This window comes from Podarcis raffonei, chromosome 1 (assembly GCF_027172205.1).
Source record: "Podarcis raffonei isolate rPodRaf1 chromosome 1, rPodRaf1.pri, whole genome shotgun sequence".
NCBI classification, from domain to species: Eukaryota; Metazoa; Chordata; class Lepidosauria; order Squamata; family Lacertidae; genus Podarcis; species Podarcis raffonei.
The window spans coordinates 42,922,555-42,945,555 of NC_070602.1; the positions used below are offsets into that span (position 1 = coordinate 42,922,555).

The following is a 23,001-nucleotide window of genomic DNA, read 5'->3' on the forward strand; positions in this document are numbered from 1 at the left end:
CAGGTGGTCTCAGGGTTAGGAGTGCATATTACCAGCAACATCTGGTACATCAACAATAGCTATGAAAGGGGTGATCTGATCCCCATGATCCATGCATTAGTAACCTCAAGACTCAATTATGACAATGTGCTCTATGTGGGGCTACCCTTGGGCCTGATCCAGAGTCTCCAGCTGATGGAAAACACTGCAGACGGCCTATAACCAGCACATTACTCCAGAGCTCAGGGGTCTGCACTGACTGCCCACATGCTACCAGTTCAAGGTTCTTGCATACATTCATAAGGCACTTAACAATTTGGCTCCAGCATACTTCAAGTACTGTCCAATCCCTTGTATTCATGCCTGATCACTGAAGTCTTCAGGGAGCCACTGTTAGTGGTTCCTGTGGCTCTGATGCACAGCTTGCATCAACAGTAAGAGCTGTTCGACAGTGGAATTTGCTGCCAAGGAGTGTGGTGGAGTCTCCTTCTTTGGAGGTCTTTAAGCAGAGGCTTGACAACCATATGTCAGGAGTGCTCTGATGGTGTTTCCTGCTTGGCAGTGGGTTGGACTCCATGGCCCTTGTGGTCTCTTCCAACTCTATGATTCTATGAACCAAGTGCTGTGTGTTCAGTATTGCAGGCACTTTAACTCAAATTCGATTGCAGTTTAACTGATTTTTATTTTTTGTACTGCATCTTTGTAAACCACATTAAGAGACTATTGCAGGTAAGTGATATAATATATTGTTTAAATAAATACATTTTTAAAATCCACCGAACGATTGCAAAAAGGTCCAAGTTTGTGCGCCTAGAAACACATTACCGCGATTTAATAACCTCCTGCCAGCCCTTTTTATGTTTTTTATATTGCAAAACTACCCTGTGATCCTCGGATGAAGGGTACTACAGAAATTTAATTGATAATAATAATAATAACAACAGTAGTAAAGCTAAACGTTCATTCCGCGTCTAACTCAGGCCCTCATGCATAGGGAGAACATTTCATATTTTTCTGAATTTATTACTCTTCCTACAAAACACCCAACTATCCTAAGCCCTCCCCTCCTGTGCCTAGAGAGTCGGGCGACGCAGGAGAAGCTGCCCACTGAACTCTCTTGCCTGCGCTCCCTTCTCTATGGTCGGGATTTCGACCCGGAAACAGGAAGCGCAGCCTGCGCTCGCGGGTCTCGTCAGCTGATCGGAGCAGGAGGAGGCGGTGGTGGGAGAGGAGTGGGCCGAGCCGAGCCTCTTGGCGGTCTCTGGGGACCGGAGCCAAGGAGGTGCTGCGGCGGCGGCGGCTTGGAAGAGCTTTCCGGACAGGCTGGGCGTGGCGCCTGCCGGAGCAGCCATGGCTTCCATTCTGGACCAGTACGTGGACTCGCTTTCGCACTCGGCTTCCTCGCAGCAGAACCGCGCCAGCCTGGGCATCCCGCACACGGGTAGGAGGACGGGAAGCAGAATCCATTCATTTCATTAGTGCACTTGAGTCTCTTCTTCCAAGCAGCGTGTATTTCGGCTCTTTCTGCCTCCTACTCTCTGCTAGGAGTTGAGTACACATTTCCCCAATGCCCCCTTCCATGGGCGTAGCCAAGGGGGGGCAGCTGCTGCCCCTCAGAAATAAATAAAAATGCATAGCAAACTGTGGTTCTGCCTCCCCTCCAAAACAAAAGGCCTGCTCCCCAACAAAAATACGGGATACGCCCATGCGCCCTTCGCTTTTAAGGCCGCTCTTTCCCGAGTAAACAGCCATAGGCTCTATTGAGCGATCTGACTTCTGATCCTTCTGGATCCCTCGCCGGTCTGGATCCCTCGCCGGCTTCTGCTTCTTTCTCAGTTCACAATGGAGGCAATTTATCTCTTCAAAATGTTTATATCTCACTCTCCTACCTGAGTAGGGGCCTCAGAGAGGTTTATGGCAAATCTAAAACATGATTAGAACTTTGAAATAACCATGTTTGTGTGCCACCACACAAAAATGAAGCAGCAGAAGTAATTGGTAAGCAGTACGGCCTATTCTTGCTGTCCGAAGGCATTTGAAGATGTTTATATCTGGAATTTCATAGTCTAGAAGATGCTACTGGGGTAGAAATTCAGTCCTGTGTCACTGTGTGCTAGGATGTACAACAGGATCTTCTGTGCTGGTTGCAACCCACAGGTAGATCTGTGTGGGAAGAGATGGTCCTTCAGACGCTACGGGTAGTCTCAACAGAACAGAAATGATAGTTGAAAAAAGAAGCCCACAGCTGACCTCTTGTTATATTCTGTCATACAATTTTTATTTTTCGTGTCACTCCCATTCGAATGAAAAGCAAACAGAATCTGCGGTTATCTAGATGCCGTCCTATTTTAAGACAGGTTGTGATTTGAGGGTAACCTTAAAGCAGGGTCAAAATATGGAAGACAGCTGCCATAGTGCCGTTCTGTGTTTCAGTTCAGTGCTAATGGAACTTTCCCATCCCAGAATATAGTAAATGAACTCTTTGGGAAGAACTGAGACAAGTGGAACAGCATAGGTCAATGTTGCAAAGAATGAAGCCGGATGATCTGGAACATTTGCTTTAGTCCGTGTCAGTTCTTCCAAGTACATGTTACTTGTGAACATTTTCCCAGGCTTGTATTGCTGCTTATATAAATTCCTTTGGCATCAGGGTTCTCCACTCTCTGCCCCCACATTTGCTTCCAGTGAATCTGATATTAATTAACTTGGGAAGGGACCCACAACTGCTCATCCCATTTTTGTCATCCACCCTGAGGTGATATGGGCAGATCTTGTTTAAAGGGTTTTCTGGTGTTCTGCAGACTTACAATGAATGTAAGCCTAGGAAAAATGGGCGTCTTTGAAGGACAGATGTGGTCCAAAAGCTCTGATACTGTTTGCAGATGATAAAAAATGGCTCCATTTATGTGTTGTTCTATGAGGATGTCACACTATTTTCCAGTTCAGTGGAAAACTATGCTTTTCTCCTTGATCTTGAAAAGAGACATATTTACCTTGGGATGGTTTCAAAAGTTCTTGAAACTACACATTTTTAAGTTTTCCAAACAGAAGGCTGTGTATCTGTGTAGTAAAATAACATCCTTGAATATTTGTATGAATGAAGATTCTGCATCTTTCTGTATTGGTCAGTGCAATTTGCTGTCCACTAACGTTTGCGGAAACTAGTGAGATGAAAGCCCCAACAAATGTGGTTAAGTGTGTTTAGTGAAATTGTTTGCAGCTGTCATTAGCGTGTGTGTTGTAACTTCCTGCATTTAACGGAACACTTTTAAAATGGAAAGTGAACCAGAAGGAAAGGGCTATATATTTTGGAAAGCACATTAGATTCATTTCCACTTTGAGTCATCATCTTTTATGTATGGTAGCTGTAGATTGAATGAGAGATTATAATGTTACAGCACAATGCTGTGCATGTCTGATTGGAAACAAGTTGTATCTTTAATCTCAATATTTCCAGATTAATATCTTTTAACACTGAGATTCTTATAATAGTCTTTGTTTAACCTACTCGACAGTCTGCTTTTGCATGCATTTTTTTTATTCATTCATTCATTTTACTTGTATGCCACTTTGCCAAAAAAACCCCAACCATGCTCAAAGTGGCTTACAACAAATAAAGGGATGCATTTCAAACACACACTACAAAAACAATTTCATATTAACAAAGCAACCATTTCATAACATAGCAAAAAAAGCAATTAAAATAACATATCAAACAACCACATTCCAATACAATAAATATATCAAGATTACTTAAATAACATGCAGCACCCAGCTGTAAAAATATCAAGGGAGCTTCACATTTTCACCGTAGTCCTAGAAGTACCCCTTGCATGATGTTGAATTTTATTTGCAGTGCATACATTTTGCAAACTTGCTTGCATTATTGTGTGCTGGTCATTCTTTTCTGGTTTATTCATGGCTTATATAAAGCAACTGACTCTTCCTAGAGCTCTTTGGTATTTCTCTGTTCTTTTGGCACACTCTGCTGGCATGAGGATGGGCACTCTGCACATGCCTCAACAGGAATAAATTAATGTTTCTCTTTATTTGGCACAAAGGACAGTTAACTGTTTTCAATAAATGCAGTGTATGTAATTGGATCACTTTTCCATGTCTAGTAAGTGCATGGCAGTTGAGGGTTTATACACAGGATTGTGCTGCAGTTTGATTTCAATTTTTTAAAATCTAACGTGTTTCCTTCTTTTTTAAGGGTATGTGAATGCTCGCCTAGAAAAAGAGACCCCAATTTTTAACAAACAGAGGATTGATTTCAACCCCCCTGAAAAGATTAATAGCCTGGTTGTCTCTTCAAACCAGCTGTGTATGAGTCTTGGAAAAGACATCATTTTTAGGTATGTGCAGTCTTTTGTTATCCTGTTTGAAATTTCATGGGGTGTGGGAAGGATGAAAGAAGAACATGATGCTGAATTCCTCCCTCCTATTATTAATCAATTTATTAGACGCATTCTACTAAAAAAAAAATCACAACCTAAAATTACAAACAATATAAAAATATACATGAATTGAAAGCAGAGTGTCAGGGGCTCAGGAGCAGAAGCACAGGGGAGAGAGGAAATGGAGAGCGAAGGGGAGGAATCCGAGGGCAGCGTAGGGGAGTATGACAGTGACCCGAGAGATTCCATGAGCTTCTCCAGCGAATCAGAAGATTCCCAGAAGGGGGCGCCGATGGTCAGGGCAAGGGGGGTCCCAGGGGGGACGCACCAGAAACAAGGGGCGAGCAGGGACTCCCAAAGCAGCAGCAGGGGATCAGGACCAGCTTCCCCACCAGAGCGTAGTGGGGGGGAAGAGTCACATGTGTCAGGACCAGCATCTCCTCCAGCAGGGAGAGAAGATGAGTCAGGGCTGACCACGCCTCCATCGGAAAGTGGGGAAACGGAGGGGAGGTCAGTTCCAGCTAGCCTCCCCGAAGGGGGGAGCAGTGACAGCAGCAGTGCAACGGTTAGGAGGAAGGTCGCAGGTTGGGCGCGCGTGCCAAGTTCAAATGTACAGGCGCGCGGGACAGCAGGAAACCCGGATTGGGAACCAGGTCCTAAAGCCCGCCGGAGGGAGGGGGAAGATTCAGGGGACTCAGCGTCAGAAGAGTCTAGGAAGGGCGAGACCCCGACGGACAGGCGGACCCAGAGGAGGAAAGAGCAGAGGAAGAGGTGGAGCAAGGCTAGAGTCTTAAACTGGTGTCTGGGGGGAGGAGATTCAGACGGAGCTTCAGCGGTCTAGAGTTTGAGACGTAGGGCTGCACGCTGCGGCTGTGAAAGTGAAACTGAACTTCAATAAAGACTTTTATACCTAACAACGAAGCGGCGTTGGTCCTTTGTGAGCTGGGACCTCGGGCAGCTCTGACACAGAGATAAAGTCAACCCACAGACTTCCGGTTGAGCCCGACCCCAGCGCGAACGGGGATTTTTCCGCTAGGAGAATCCCGGGTTTTCCGAAGGAAAAGGGGGTGCTACAGGGCGCAGTAGCCCCCCGAAAATACTCTCTGGAGGAGGTCCAGGAGTTCTGGTTCCCGCTGATGCCAAAACGCTAACCGTCCGGCCGTCAGGTAACTCCTACTCGGAGCGAAGAGAACGGCGGGCAGGGAAGCGGGCTGAGGGGAAGCCATTGCTGCCTTCGGAAAGCGAAGCCCCGAGTTCGCAGGGAAAGTGCTCAATTCTCAAAGTACAAGAAATTCGGACCCAATTATAATAAAAAAAGGGATTGATTTGGTTTAAGGAAGGATTCGGATATAAAAGCTAAAACTATGGAGGTCGGCTATCCTCTGAAATCAGCTTAGACGCAGGACTGCAAGCAAAGCTGGAAACGGGAAGTGAGTTGCCGCTAGTGGCTTTGATCTCTTTCCTCCTTTTGAAACTTTTAAAAGTAACTCTTTAAGAAGTAGCAGCGGAAAATAACAAAGTTAAAAAGGGGGGAAGAAGGCTGAAACTTTCAAGTCCTCGAAGGTATAAAGTACTGAACTAGAAGGAGTCTGTGAATAACTCAGGTTTGACTTTCTGAATATCTGCGCAACAGAGCTTCAGACTCCATTGTTACTATTTTTAGAACAATGTCTCTTGTCGGGAATGCAGAGAAAGAAGGAAATATTTGAATGCTATTCCATTTGATTTTTGCGGGGGGTTTTTCTGCTTTTTTGTTTTTGGGAGGATTATAAACAATTTTTATATTATCATTATTTGGATTAGGGGAAAAAATTAATCAAAATTTGTTAAAAACTCTATATAATATTTAAGATTTGAAACCCTGTGGACAAACAGGGAACTACAACTTGTTTTTTTTGGTTTGGCTACCTTGAATCCTGTTTTCTTTTCTTTTTTTCTATGTCCTGCCTTATTTTGAAATCGTTTAGTGACGACAGTTATTGAAATAATATATATAACTGGCTAGATATAGTACATTTAAATTGAAATTTTGGACTTAAGGAAATAATTTTTGGATGATATTCCCCCTAATCCTAGGAATTGTTTAGAATTTTTATTTGGACATTAACTATTTTATCTCGATTGGGAATTTATTTGGAACTGGACTTGACTCTTTTTTACCTCTTTTTTCCCTTATTTTTGTTTTACCAATTTTTAATCCCCCTTTTTTGCTTTTTTTTTTTTGCTTTTTTCTTTTTTTACTCCCTTTACTACCTTGGATCTATTTTTTTTCTTTTTTTGTGAAACTTATGAATGGTCAGGGCAAATAGATTAATATTTTTTCATATTAAGTTTTGAATTTGGCCTGCTCCTATCTCCGATTTGAGAACTATTATTTTGTATCCTCAGAATAATTTTTTGGACTAATATAAAATCCTGGATTTTTGGGCCATCTCTGGAGGGAAATTTCCACAATTGGATTATAAATTTTTACAATTGGATAACTTTTCTTGCCTATTCTGATCTACCTGTTCTGCGTGTCTGGATTGTTTTGGACTTTGGTTTTGGTTTCTGTTATTCTCAGTTAATTGGAAATAGCCTAATTGGTGGCGGAAGAAGGATTAGCCTAAGTGGTGGCAAGAAGATACAAGGGTTGCACCATCTTATCTCTATTAATATTTGTTTAGCGAAGTTTTAAAATATGAAATAAGGAACAATTTAATAACTCTTATTTTTCTTTAATTGGATCTGCAGACTGTACCCCTTCCGATCCCCAGGGGCGTTGATATATTTGTAATAATTGTTGTGATTTGATATAATTTAGAGGTTGACTCTTATAATTTGAATATTTGGTCAGTTATAAATTGTCATTATGGAAAAGATGAAAGAATCGGGTGACGGAACGCCAGGGGATAGGAAAGGGTCGAAACAGGAGTCAGAATTTAGAGCGGAAATTTTGAAAATGTTTGCAGAAATTAAACAAAGTGAGTAAAATTTGGAAACTAAATTAGAACAGGTGGACAATAGAATTGGTAAAATGGATAAAAAAATAGACGAAACAGTTAATGAACTTAAAGGTCAAATAAAGGATGTATCTAAAAGAACACAAAAATTAGAGGAAGGGTGGAAAAGAACAAAATTAGAAATGAAAGAGATGAAAAGAGAGGAAGAGAAAATGAAAACAGGTATGTCAGAGATGAACAAGACTCAGGAGGAAGTTTTGGACTCGATCGCAATGAATGAATTAAGACAGAGAGAAGGTAATCTGAGGCTGAGAGCAATACCAGAGACACAGGGAGAGAATATTAAGGAGAAACTGATAAAAGAATTGGCACAATGGTTGGAGATAGAGCAAGAAGAGGTTGCAAAGACAGTTCAAAATGCATTTAGATTGAGAGCAAGATCAGTTAAAACACGGAAAGCCCCAGGAGATTGTTTAATTACATTTAAAGATAAAGACATGAGGAACCAGATATTACAAAAGAACAGAGAAAAAATATTAAACATTGATGGAAACTACCTTATCATCTTTAAAGACATTCCAATAAGATTACTGAAACAAAGAGACCCATACAAAGCATTTGTACAAATTCTCAAGGGAAACAACATAGAATTCAGATGGGAATTTCCTGAAGGAATTTCATTTTTTTATAAAAGCAAGAAACACAGACTGACAAGCCCAGAAGAGACAAGCAAGTTCCAGAGAAAATATAAAGAACTAAGAGTAGAAGAAGATGAAGAAAAAGGAGGAGTAGGAGCAGGAGGACTGGGTTCAAAGGATGATGAGGATGAAGAAGAGAGAGGAAAGGTCTCAGAAGAAGAAGCGGAAGAGGAAGAAGAAGAAGTAGAAGAAGAAGGAAAAGCAAAAAGATTATAAATTAAACAAAAGCTCATATTTAATTTAAGAGGTCACAATGGCATTAAAAATTTGGAATTGGAATATTAATGGAATGAATGACAGAAAAAAAGGAATAAAATTGAACAATGTTTAAAAAAGAAAAAATTGGATATAATCTGCCTACAAGAAACTCATGTGGCAAGGAAACATAGAAAAGTTTTGATTAACAGAAGATTAGGAAACGAGTTCATATCCTCTGATAAAAATAAGAAGAGAGGAGTTGTAATATATGTGAGGAACAAAATTGATGCTCAACAAATTTTCAAAGATGAAGAAGGAAGAATCATCGCAGTCCAGATCAAATGGCAAGGCGAAAAAATAATAATTGTCGGGATCTATGCACCAAATGGAAATAAGACAGACTTTTTCAGAAATTTGGAAGAAAAGCTGTTCGAATATATGGACCAAAAGATTATAATACTGGGGAACATGAACGGTGTGGTGTCATTGGAAATGGACAGATTAAGAGCAGCAGGGACTAGCAGAGAAGGGAAACTCCCAAAGACATTTTTTTCAATGATAAAAAGCTGCAACTTAATTGATATTTGGAGACTAAGACACCCACTAGAAAAACAATTTACATTTTACTCAGATCCTAACCAGTCAATGTCAAGAATCGATCAAATATGGGTCTCAAATGAGCTAACTCCAAGAATCAGGCAAATAGAAATTCAACCAAGAGTAATTTCAGATCACAGTCCAATAAAATTTGAATTACAAGGATATGAAGAGAGAACGTTCAGATGGAGAATGAACGACTACCTCCTAGATGATCAAAAAATTGTGGATAAAGCCCAAAAGACTTTGATGGATTATTTTACAAATAACTACAATAAGGGCACGAAAATCAATACCGTTTGGGATGCCAGCAAGGCGGTTATGAGAGGATTCTTTATTCAGGAGAATTCAATCAAAAATAAAAATAGAGAAAAAGGAAAGAAGGAAATCTTAAGACAAATAATGGATAATGAACAAAAATTGGTTAAAAAACCGAATAATGAGAAAGTAAAACAGAATATAAAGGCTTTGCAAACACAATTTGCGATGATAATCAACAAAGAGGTTGAATGGAACGTAAAAAGAATGAGACAAAGGAATTTTGAATCGGCCAACAAATCAGGCAAATGGCTGGCATGGCAAATCAAAAAAAGAAAAGAACAGTATACAATTAACAAAATCATCGTGGAGGGGGAAGAAATAGATAGTCCAAAAGGTATCAGAAAAGGATTCTTGGATTTTTACAGACACTTATATAAAAGAACAGAGAAGAATAATATGAGGAAGATAGAAAGGTATTTAAAAGAAAAAATGGTGCAGAAGATCCCGACAGAAAAAAGAGATAGACTGAACGCCGCAATAGAAATCGATGAAATAAAAGAGATTGTAAAAGAACTTAAAAGAGGGAAAGCTCCGGGGCCAGATGGATTTACAGCAAGATATTACAAAGAGATGAAACACATCCTGTCGTTACCTTTGAAAGAAGTTATGGATAATATTCTTAAGGAAAGAGAAATTCCGGAAACATGGAAGGAAGCATTTATTACATTTATTCCGAAACAAGATTCAGACTTAACACAAGTTAAAAATTATAGGCCTATTTCATTACTCAATACAGATTATAAAATTTTCGCAAGTATTTTAGCAAAAAGGTTAAAAAAAATATTGCAAGAAATCATACATAAGGACCAAGCGGGTTTCCTACCTGGCAGACAGATGAGAGACAATGTAAGGAATATAATTAATATTTTGGAATATCTGACTGCCAGAAATGAGAAACAAGCTATGTTAATATTTGTGGATGCAGAAAAGGCCTTTGATAATATATCTTGGGATTTTATGTTAAAAAATTTAGAATACATGGAGGTGGGGAAGGAATTTCTCAATGGAATAAAAGCAATCTATACTGAACAGAAAGCTAAATTAATTGTAAACAATATGATTACGGAGGAAATAGGGATATCTAAAGGTACGCGACAGGGGTGTCCACTTTCGCCATTGTTATTCATCATGGTACTGGAGGTCTTTCTAAAATCACTAAGAGAAAATGAGGCAATAAAAGGGGTTGCAGTAGGCCGGAACGAATATAAGGTGAAAGCCTTTGCCGATGCCCTGGTCATAACGGTGGAAGAGCCTTCGGAAAGTATGAAAAATATACTTATGGAGGTAGAGAGATTTGGCCAAGTGGCAGGATTTATATTGAATAAGAAAAAGACTAAAATAATTGCTAAGAATATGGAGCCAGATAAGATAGAAACTATACAGCAACAAGCAGGTATAGAGGTGGTAAAAAAGGTAAAATACTTAGGTATTTGGATAACCCCCAAGAATATAGATTTATATCAGAATAACTATACACCAGTGTGGAATGGGATAAAGAAAGATCTGGAAGTGTGGGGACGAATGAAATTGACATTCTGGGGAAGGATCTCAACGATAAAGATGAGCGTGCTGCCAAAGCTATTATTTTTGTACCAAATGATTCCAATAATCAAGGGGACTGGGGTCTTTAAGGAATGGCAAAGAGTGATTTCAAGGTACATCTGGCAGGGTAAGAAGCCAAGAATTCAATTTAAGTTATTAACTGATGCGAAAGAAAGAGGAGGCTTCGCCCTGCCAGACTTGAAACTGTATTATGAAGCTTCATGTCTTTGTTGGTTAAAGGAATGGATAAAATTAGAAAATACAGAGCTGTTAGATTTAGAAGGATTTGACAACAGATTTGGATGGCACGCATATTTATGGGTTGAAAAGAAGAAAATCCATAAAGGTTTTGAGAACCACATTTTCCGAAGATCGCTAATAGAAATATGGGAGAGGTATAAAAACCTACTTGAAGTAAAAACTCCACACTGGTTGTCTCCTTTAGAGGTTATGAGTGTTAAAAAAATTAATATGAGAAAGAATTGGATTACATATGGAAATTTGATTATTAAAGAAGGGGGGAAATGGAAAATGAAATCTTATGAAGAAGTGAAAGAGTCGGTATATGATTGGTTGCATTATTTCCAAATAAACGATATGTTTAAAAAAGATCTTAAAGAATATGGATATGCAGAGAAAGATTCTAAATTTCAAACAGAAATAATAAATAATGAATATAAAATCCTATCCAAAATGTATAAGATATTGTTGGAATGGCATACAAAAGATGAGGAAGTTAAATCAGTTATGATAAAATGGGCCAGAGACATTGGTTATAATATACAATTTAACGACTGGATAAAACTATGGAATGAAAGTATTAAATTTACTGCATGTACTGCACTAAAGGAAAATGTTATGAAAATGATATACAGATGGTATATTACACCAGTAAAACTTGCAAAAATGTACAAAACATGTAAGAAGTGTTAGAAATGTAAAGAAAAAGATGGTACATTTTATCATATGTGGTGGGAATGTAAGAAAGTGAAAAGCTTCTGGGAGTTGATATATATTGAGCTGAAAAAAATGTTGAAATATACATTTGTTAAGAAACCAGAGGCTTTTCTTTTAGGAATTGTTGGTAATGAAATAAATAGAAAGGACCACAAACTTTTCCAATATGCAGTAACAGCGGCAAGAATACTACTGGCCCAGAAATAGAAACAAGAACAAATACCAACGTTGGAGGAGTGGAGAATGAAGCTGATGGACTATGCAGAACTTGATAAACTGACTGGGAGGATCAGATATCTACGAGATCAAAAGTTCATCGAGGACTGGGGAAAATTGGTTGAATATTGGGAATGTATAAGTGATAATGCAATAACGCTAGTGGCATTTAGAGAAGCTCTGTAACAGAATAAGAAATATTGTAAAAAGGCAAAATAGAAGTGGGGGGTAGGTATAAAGGCAATAGTAAAATTTGGAAATGTGTAATTAAAGAAGTTTGAATTTGGATGATTGGCAGAGAAGCCGAAGGAAGTCAAAAATGGAAAATTTAACAGAAATTGTAATGTGGATTGAATGTATGGGAAAGTAATAAAATATAATTAAAAAAAAAAATAAAGTCAACCCACAACTGTGTCAGTACAATTCTAAAAGCGACCCACACAACCCCAAGGAAAATACATGTATCATAATTGGCTCAAAGTAAATCCCTTTAAATGTCCAGCAAAACCTAAGGATGTTAACAGTCAGATGTCTGGGAGAAGAGGAGAGTCTTTATCTAGTGCCAGAATGATGTGAATGTCTGTATTTGGTGGACTTTCCACATTCCACAAAATAGGGTCCATAACTGTGAAGGTCCTTTTTCTTGTCACCACAGAGGCACATGGCAAAGGGCCTCATATGACAACCTCAGCGTCTGGACCCACTACTTTACACAACCTGTGACTTACTGGGATTCAGTTTTATTTAACTGGCCCTCATTGAGCCCATTATGTTGACCAGACAGTGGCCCAGCCCCTTCACCTGACTCAAGTGACTTGGAAAAAAAGATCTGAGTGTTGTCAGCATACCAATGACACCTAACTCCCAAATATTTGCTGACCTCTCCCAGCAACTTTATACAGATGTTAGATAGCATGGAGGACAGCATAGAACCCCGCAGTACCTCACAGAGTAATGGCGACAGGGCAGATCAGAAGTTGCCCAGTGCCATCTTCTGGAACTCATGCTGTAGGTAGGAAGAGAACCACAACAGCACAATGCTCCCATCTCACAGAGGCAGTCTCACAATATACCATGGTTGTTGATATCAAAAGCTGTTGAGAGATCCAGCATAATTAACATCTAGATGGGGACATCAGGAACAGAACATCGGACAGGGCAACCGAGGCTGTTCCAGTCCCAAATGCCGGCCTGAATGATAGTTCTGCCCAGCAGCAAAGTTTCTGCTTGTCCCACCCAATCCCGCCCCCTAATTTTCAACCATTTGCTTTCTTTCCGCTTTTATGTAGGCTTGACCTGGCCAAGGCAGATGAGCCTAACCAGGTAGAGCTTGGACGAAAGGATGAAGCCAGAGTTCACAAGCTCTTTTTGGACCACACAGGTGAGGAGCTGCAAAGTGCTCTTTGGCATCTTCAGTAAATGCCACAAACATCATGTTATGGGGTTTGTTTGTTTTTTGCATGCAATATGAATGTTTCTGTCTAGAAAAGTCATCCCTAGTTCACTCCATATACAGTATTAACAAAATTTATTTTTCTTCCTTAAGGAATTTTTTTGTAAAGTGCACATTCATGTGAAAACACACATTTGCAATAGCCTCTATTATTCTTTTTTCTTTTACCTATGGTATATTTTTGGTCAGACCATCTTGTAAGGGTATTCCTTCAGTACACTTTTTGCTGATTAAATGTGGTCATTCGGACATTCGATGATATTCGGACTTAGATGTCCACATGTCGTTATCTTAAGATTTATCACAGGGGCACTGCAGCTTGTATGGTTTCTGTCTTCTCAAGATAAACGGATCTTTGAGTGAAGCTGGTAATGTTCAAGAATGTGTTTCTGTTAACGGAAATAAGGTAAAGTAATGTGTTAGCTGATATCTTAGTAAGGGTTTTAAAAATATTCAAATTTGTAGCAAATTTGACATCTACTGACACCAAAAGAAGCCAAATTCTAAATCACATTTATGCCTGATTATGAGTGTTCTCATTTGGATGGAAACAATGAAGGCAAGTAGGAGAATCCTGAAGAATAATCAGGATTTTTAATGGCCTTCCTGTCTAAATGTGTATGACAGATAATGTTATAGTGTTATGCTAGGTATTTAATGATAAGACAAATAGGATGTGGAGGAGGGGAGTTGAGTATTTTGTGCTTGTCAAATCTATTTCTAGAACCTTCTGAAAACTTTAGGCATCAGAAGATATGTCTAAGGAGAGGTATTTTGCTATGATCCTCTGTTTTCATCTTTGTTGCGGTGTCCCTTTTTTACTACAGGTTCTCACCTTATCATTGCCCTGAACACCAGTGAGTGCCTCTATTTGAACCGAAGTGCTCAGAAGGTGCGGATCCTGTCACGCTGGAAAGGTCATTTGATTGAAAGTGTGGGCTGGAACAAGTTCCTTGGCTCCGAGATGAACACGGGCCCCATTTTGGTGGGAACATCCCAAGGCCAGATATACGAGGCTGAGGTCTCGGTCAGTGAAGGCAGTCTCTTCGGCACTAACCCTGACCAGTATTTCCGCCAGATCTATAACCTAGAAGAGGAGGCAGGACCTGCCCCAGTCTGCTGCCTCGAGATAGAACGAGGAATTGATGGGAAGTGCTTTATCATTGCCACTACTCGTAAGCGGCTTTTCCAGTTTGTTGGCAAGATTCCAGAGGGATCTGAACAGCAAGCCTTTGGAGCAATATTTAGCATGCCCGCAGATCACCTGCCTGGCTTCCGCGAGTTTCCAGCTAGTCTTGGCTACAGCGAAATTGCATTTTATACTCCTAAGCTTCGCTCCACCCCAAGTGCTTTTGCTTGGATGATGGGCAATGGTGTCCTGTATGGATCGCTGGACTACGGACGTCCCGACTCTATTCTTAGCGATGAGCAGGTCTGGGAATATCCATCTGACGTAGACGCGGTAGCCAACAAGCCCATGAATATAGTGCTCACGCAGTTTCATTTTCTGCTGCTGTTTCCCGACAGAGTGAAGGCTGTGTGTACCCTGAATGGGCAAGTTGTCTTCCAGGATGTGTTCTTGGAAAAGTTTGGCTCGCTGAAGCGTATGATCAAAGATCCTGCATTTGGCCAAATCTGGATCCACACAGAAAAGGCCGTGTTTCGATACAACGTGCAGCGAGAGTCCCGTGACGTGTGGAAGATGTATACGAACATCAACAAGTTTGATCTGGCTAAAGAGTACTGCAAGGACCGCCCCGAGTGCTTGGATATCGTGCTGGCCAAGGAGGCCGAATATTGCTTCCAGAACAAGAGATACCTGGATAGTGCAAAGTGTTACGCATTGACTCAAAATTACTTTGAGGAGATTGCTCTTAAATTTATCGAAGCCAAGCAGGAAGAGGCGCTGATGGAGTTTCTGATTAAGAAACTGGCTAGCTTGAAGCCTTCGGAAAAGACTCAGACAACCCTGCTGACCACATGGCTGACGGAGCTGTACTTAAACCGCCTAGGAGTCCTGGAAGCAGACGCATCCAAACGGGACCTCTACGAGAAGACCCGGGACAAGTTCCGCAGCTTCTTGGGCAGCCCCAAAAACAAAGACTGCCTGTTCAACAACCGAGCAACCATTCACGAGCTGCTGGCAAGCCACGGGGACACTGAACACATGGTGTACTTTGCCGTCATAATGCACGACTACGAACGGGTGATAGCCCATTACTGCCAACATGAGAATTACAACGAAGCGCTAGAAGTCCTGTCCAAAATCAGGGACGACGTGCTCTTCTACAAGTTTTCTCCAGTCTTGATCCAGCACATCCCCAAGAAGCTGGTGGATGCTTGGATCGAAATGGGGAAGAAGCTGGATGCCAAGAACCTCATCCCCGCCCTTGTCAACTACAGCCAGAGTGGGAGCACCGAGCAGATCAACGAAGCCATTCGATACATGGAGTTCTGTGTGAGTGAACTGAAGGAAACTCAGCAGGCCATTCACAATTACCTCTTGTCGCTCTATGCTCTGTGTCGCCCTGACTCGCTGTTGTCCTATCTGGAACGCGCTGGAACCTACGCCGACAACATCCACTATGACCTGAAGTACGCACTTCGGCTCTGTGCAGAACACGGCCACCACCGGGCTTGTGTCCATGTGTACAAAGTTATGGAGATGTACGAGGAAGCTGTGGATCTCGCTTTGCAGGTAGGGGAACAATGACCCCGTTCGTTTATGCACTTGAAAACGCATTAGATTTATTTCAAGGCTTGAAAGGATTGTGGAAGTTTTGGTGTAGACAGAAGACCTGGGAAACACTGTTGTCGTATTCGTTGTCTCGAAAGCAAGAGTCTGTTAGTACAGCGTTGTCTAAGGGAATAATTGCATTGCTGGCTTGGTTGGGTATTCTTTTCAGCAGCAGCTAGCAATTGTTTGGGGGGAAACTCACAAGAAGTGTATGGTTATCTGACCCAACACCTGGCATTTTGAGAGATTCTGTTTCTAGACAACAACGTTTCATTTAGCTCTTCTATGTCACCGTCACGTAATTGCTGCTGGGCTGTGTACACTTGGCATCCATCTGCTGTTGGAAGGCTCTTAGACCCAGTAGAGACTTCTGTCCATGGAACAGGGAGTGAAGCCATCTTTGGAAATTCCCCCTCCGCCCTGCATCACTTCCAATCTGCTCCAGAGGGTTGGGAGACCCTTTGGAATAGCACAGGAAGTAATGTAACAGGGAGGGCAAAATCACCAAAGATCACCTTGATCTGTGTTCCACTGGTGGAAGACTCCAATCCTTTCATCCGTGGAGAGACATGAGTCTGATATAACCCACTGTTTGTACTTCTTCCAGTACTGTTTGTACTGCTTAGAATTGCCTCTCCTGGCCATGTGTATATGGGGCACTTCTTGTGGTTCCCCATGCCCCTAAGGTTCAGTCAGCCTTTAATAGGGACTGAGCCCTTAGCCTGTCAGGTCCTGCCCTGTGAAACTCCCTGCCAGTAGAGGCTCAGCAGGAACCACCCCTGTCTTCACTGTCTTTCAGACAAGCATTTGAAATGTGAATTCTTCAACATGTTCCTCTTTAAGGCGCCATATGACTCTTTTTTGTTCTCGTGGGCAATTAATGAAAGCATCCAGTAACCACCGTTTTGTAAGGAGAGCATCCAAATGGTCTTCTACGCTATTAATTCTCTCTATGTTAACAACAACAACAACAACAACAACAACTTTTTAATATTATTTATACCCTGCCCATCTGGTTGGGTTTCCCCAGCCATGTTGATTAAGAGCAAAAAGTGTGTCCCATGGGGACATGCAACTCCTTTTGAATTTTTCTGTCTTGTTTCATCTATGGATAGATGAGTTTTCAAAATGATCCCTGACCATTGAAAGCAGCAACCGAAAACAACATCAAGATTTGATTGGGGGAGACGAGACGCATCATCTTCCTCTTGTTACCTTTATTTTTATGTAACTATGTCTGGTTCCTCTTACCAGTGTCTTTCCTTTACCAACTGTGTTTTTAGTGACAGGAGCGAGGGGTAAATGGTGACTAGTTCCTTATCTTTCTTTCCTTCCTTTTTGCTTTGTTCTTCCCAGGTGGATGTAGATATGGCAAAGTCCTGTGCAGACCTCCCTGAAGACGATGAGGAGCTGAGGAAGAAGCTTTGGCTGAAGATTGCGCGACATGTCGTCCAGGAAGAGAAGGATGTCAAGAAGGCCATGGCCTGCCTTTCCAGCTGCAACCTGCTGAAGATTGAAGATGTCCTGCCATTCTTTCCAGACTTTGTCACCATCGATCACTTCAAGGAAGCCATCTGCAACTCTCTAGAGGCCTACAACAAGCACATAGAGGAGTTGAAGACGGAGATGGAGGAAGCCACGCAGAGTGCCAAAAGGATCCGGGAAGACATTCAGGAAATGAGGAACAAATATGGCTCTGTGGAACCCCAGGAGAAATGTGCGGCATGTGACTTCCCGCTCCTGAACCGCCCCTTCTACCTTTTCCTCTGTGGGCACATGTTCCACTATGATTGCCTTCTGCAGGCAGTTTATCCAAACTTGCCTGCCTACAAGCAGGCTAAACTGGAAGACCTTCAAAAGAAGCTCTCGGCCACAAGCCAGCCCTCCAAATCCCACCACCGGCCTAAGGACACCGATACTTCTAGCCAAGGAAAGGGACAGTTAAGCCGTGAGCAGATGAAAGCTGACATTGATGATATTGTGGCAGCTGAATGTGTGTATTGTGGAGAGCTGATGATCCGGTCCATTGACAAGCCTTTCATTGATCCACAGAGGTATGAAGAGGAGATGCAGAGCTGGCTGTAAGGCCGACATGTTCCTGCCTGCACTGGAGCATGAAACCGCCTGCAGAGAGAGCATGAGACTTGGCAGCTAAACACCAGGCACCTTAGGCATGTGGGCTCCCTGGGGATTTGAAAAAGTATTACGCGAGTCTCACAAGCTGTAAGTTAGTGGGGCAAAGTGGGGTGTCAATAATGGTCATTGCTACTAAGGCAATTATATTGAAGCTCTACAAAGCACTCTTAATGGCTGCCTACACAAGGCTTCTTCAGATACATCCTTAATATGAATTCTAAATGGATGTTTTTCTTGCAGAGAGGTAACCAAACATTACCGCTTGTGTTACCATATCTGGATTACGCCCATATTTCTAGAAAGAATTGGGCCGTGGTGGGGATACACTTGTATTGTTTTCAAATGTGGAGCATCTCCTGCTGTTTTTCTTGGTCGCGAGACTGAGATCGTGTTCTGTGTCAGAAATATAAAAGGAGAAAATGTGCATGAAGTCCTGTTCCGGACACACGTCCATTGTATTAATATGCCAAGCATAGGCAAACTCGGCCCTCCAGATGTTTTGGGACTACAACTCCCATCATCTCTAGCTAACAGGACCAGTGGTCAGGGATGATGGGAATTGTAGTCCTAAAACATCTGGAGGGCCGAGTTTGCTTATTCCTGTAATATGGCATAAAAGCTTCACTTTTAGGCAAAGCAATTCCATGTAAAATGCTACATTTTTATTTTTCTCTTTTGAGGTGTTGTTCTTTTTCCCCTTAGTTTTCTGAAAGCTTCTGTCAGGTAGCTGCAAATTGTTAACATTCTGTGAGATTTCTTCATTTTGTTCACAGTATGCAGGAAAAAATTATGGCACTCTGACTTGATAGCATTTGTGCAGATCCAAGATGTTCCATGCTAGTTTTGTTGCCTTTTTATTTTTTACACTCTCTCATTTGAATGTTCACCCTGCCCCTAATTAGAGCAGCACCTGGCCATTCCTGGTCTTAACAGCTGTACACTATTAGCTGCACATTTTTGTGGACTGATATTAAAACATAGAATTGGAAACTCGCATGTCGCCAACAGCAAATCCATCCTGAAGCTGGAGCACAGCAATTCAGGATTCACATCCTTAAATGACCATAGAAAAATGGTGTGGTTGGAACAACTGTTGGATGTAAGGTGAAAGTTATCTTTCCTCCCTCCCTCTTTAAAGGCAAATGAATGATGTGGAATAGACTTTAGGTCACAAGGAAAGCCAGCTAAGGGACTCAAAGTTTAAATCATGTCAAAGGTAGTATGTAACTAGAACTATATTTTTTCTTGGTTCTAGTCTCCCCCTCCCTTTTTTTTACATTCTTTATTATTCTGTAAAATGTGGCAAAAAAGAACTACATTTGGGATACAAGGTTTCTAGCTCCTTATGATTTTTCCTGAAAATATCCCAGCTTCTTTATAAAAGCAACCCACAGAGCCATCGGAATGTCTGACGCAATTATTTTGTGGCGTTATTATCATAATCATTTTTAGACTGCCCTACTTTAAGAAACCATTCAGCACATAAGAAGGGTGAAAATTTGAAGTCTTGTATGACCTACGAAACAAAGGGGATTATATAGTGACAGAAGTCAATAGGAAGCCACCACTCATTCTTTCCAGGTACCATACAAACTGTGACAATCACAAAACAATGATTTTGTTTATTTTCCCATTGGTTTAAGATACAAGTAACTGAAATGAAGATGTTCCATAATTAAATTCATGCTAAGAAAACCTGCATTTATAAAAGAGTTGAGAAAAACATTCCTCTCTTACCAATACAGAATGGAGGTACGGATACCAAATGATGGAAATGAAGGGGGCTAAATTTGTTGCTCAGAATTTGGCTTGTTGTCAGACACTTCAGCATCATCTTCTTGCTTAGATTCATCTTTTTCCTTTGCTCCTTTCTTCCCTTTGGCTACCTTTCAATCCCCTCTCATCATTTGCTCCTTTTTCTTAGGTGCTTCTTTTGGGGGCTTTGACTCTGGTTTAGGTGGGTGGGGGCAGGCTTAGCAGATAATCTAGCCGATTGTCTCAGTGGCACCTCCATTTCCTCACCTGCAGTTGCCACCTTTCTTTTGGGCAGAGTTAAACCTTAATAGACGCAACCAAACAGCATGAATGGGTCCAGGCTGTGACTGATCCACACGCTCTTAGTTCTGGTTATGAATTACCTTTAATAACGAGCAAGGTTATGTCTGAACTAGAGAGTTTCTATGGTGAAGCTGCTTCTAAGGATGTGCCTCAGTTGTTATTTTTTAAATGCACATTAAAATTTTCTGAAATGTTCAGCTGGCTTTTGAGGTTTTTGTTGGATGCTTGGAATATGCGTGTGGCTGCCTGCTTCTGGTGTGATGAGGCTGTGGAGCACCTGAGTGTCTCATTAGTTTCAATTAAAAATATTATTTACTACATGGACACTAAAAGTAATATGCGACACAGAAACAGGAATTGTTCATGGGGAAACTCAAATGTTATTATAAGCTCTCTAGAACTGTGTAGAATGATGTTTAGCATTTCCTGCTCACCATGTTCATTATCAATATTAAAGATGGATTTCTTCTTGAGGTCAGTGGTAGCCTTCAACATGCCAAATCCAATTTCTATTTGAGTCAGACTTGTGCAATTACCGTATTTTTTGCACCATAACACTCACTTTTTTCCTCCTAAAAAGTAAGGGGAAATGTCTGTGCGTGTTATGGAGGGAATGCCTACGGGTGGCATGCCTACAGATTTTCCTCCTCTAAAAACTACGTGCGTGTTATGGTCGGGTGCGTGTTATAGAGCGAAAAATACGGTATGTGCTATGCACACTTACATTTTGCCCCACTCTTTACAGACACAGGTCTGTGCCTTAAAGCTGTGTGTCCATGCACACACACACCCTTTTAAAGCTCTGGAGCTTTCTCCACAAAAACCTGCTCTTTAAAGCTGCATCAGAATAAACAGTTATTGGGGATGCATTGCCATCTAGATGTGCTGAGAGCCTAGATTGTCACCATGAGATACTGGGAGTAAACATCCTGGTGTGTGGCTTCCCTTGGCCTTTTGGTTTTTTTGGTCAGGGCATAAGCTACAAGGTTGTGTCACTAAAACACACACTAATTTTAGTTGGGCTTTTTGAAATCTAGCTATGATTTTGTATTTTGATGTTGTGAATCAGTACGTAGAAGCTGCCTTAACACTGAGTCAGACCATGGGTCCACCCAGATCAGCACTGCCTGCTCTGGCTGGCAGCAGCTCTTCAGGGTTTCAGACAGTCCACGTCCTACCTGGAGGTGCCGTAGATTGAACCTGAAACCTTTCCAGAGATTGAACCTGAAATCTTTCCAGAGATTGAACCTGAAACCTTCGACATGCAAAGCAGATGCTGTGCCATTAAACCATAACCCATTTCCACAGCTATAGCCTTTCCTCAAGAACAGCAAAAGGAAGAAAATGAAAGACGATACAGTACAAATGGTACAAATGGTACTTACAGTAATCATGTCAGCTGATATTATTGTAAGACTGATATATAAACAGCCAAAAATATACAGAAGAGCCATGCTGGGTCAGGCCAAGGGCCCATCAAGTCCAGCACCCACTTCTTACAGTGGCCAACCAGATGCCTTTCTCTCTGGATTTATTGTTTCTTGATAGAGTGTTTGGACCACTGACAGGTGCTATCCTTTTCTGTAACATCTGTGTCATTTGGGCGACCAGCAAAGAAACCTCGCTCCCCAAAGCAAATTTTGTTACGCAGTTGTTAAAAGTTTTTTTTAAAAAAGCCATATTGCTGTTAAGCCAGCTAAACAATAATTGGAAATATATGAAATTCTAATTGTATATCATGTAATTGTTGAAACCTGTCTAGTACAAAAATTCATAAATAATAATAATAGTATAATAATTTATTATTTATACCCCGCCCATCTGGCTGGGTTTCCAAGCAAATATTAAAAACAATACAGCATCAAACATTAAAAACTTCCCTAAACAGGGCCACCTTCAGTTGTCTTTTAAAAGTAAAATAGTTGCTTATTGCCTTGACATCTGCTGGGAGGGTGTTCCACAGGGCAGGCACCACTACTGAGAAGGCCCTCTGCCTGGTTCCCTGTAACTTCACTTTTTGCAGCGAGGGAACTGCCAGAAGGTCCTCGGCACTGGCGTGTCCGGTCTGGACAATGGGGGTAATCCGCCACTCATTTTGCGTTTATCCAGAACAACTAGGTTTCTCTAATCCTACCCCCTTCTTGTTCTAAAAATGCTAAGCTGAAGTAAGAGTAAAAACTCTGGCACCAGCCACTAGATGCCACTGTTTTGTCAAAGACCGAGAAAAGGGATTACTTAAAAACAATTTGATACAGATTATAAAGCAGAGGTTTCAGTTGTATACAAATAATTAATTTCACGTGTAAAGTCCTGTGGATTTGTGGATCAATAATTTATTCCAATAGCAACTGGAAGAACAAAGTCTTTTATGCCCACAAGGGTAGTCTTGGCCAAATTAATTTCTCCGCATAGCCTATCTCATAGTTATTACATTAGGTTGGTGTTTTGAGCCTTGGAGAGATTACTGATGCTGTAGACCTGTGTGACCCTGTATAGGTGTGCATCCATTTAAGTGCTTCATAGTTGGTTTGAGATCATGATGGGAAGCAAACAGAACCTGTTGGTCCGTTTGTCTTCTGAGTTTTGCAGTAATATTAATTAATATTAATGGTCACCAGTGTATAGATGAGTACATTTTGAAACGCTTCTCTCGCTTCAGCCTATTGCTGCTTCTGATTTCAGACGCTCATTGGATACTGTTGATACCTGAGCAAAGATGCAGGCGCAGCTTATCGGCTCTTGTAGGGTCTTTGCCCATCTTCAGTTACCT

General features: G+C 41.2%; 1 protein-coding gene across 1 annotated transcript; it reads left to right on the forward strand.

Moving 5' to 3' along the window:
- Positions 1 to 1,191: 1,191 nt before the first annotated feature.
- Positions 1,192 to 19,568, forward strand: VPS18 (VPS18 core subunit of CORVET and HOPS complexes). Its single transcript, XM_053382869.1, has 5 exons — positions 1,192 to 1,420; positions 4,193 to 4,334; positions 13,137 to 13,228; positions 14,128 to 15,998; positions 17,394 to 19,568. The coding sequence occupies exons 1-5, from the start codon at positions 1,330 to 1,332 to the stop codon at positions 18,120 to 18,122; spliced, it is 2,925 nt and encodes a 974-aa protein (XP_053238844.1). The 5' UTR covers positions 1,192 to 1,329; the 3' UTR covers positions 18,123 to 19,568.
- The last annotated feature ends 3,433 nt before the right edge of the window (positions 19,569 to 23,001 follow it).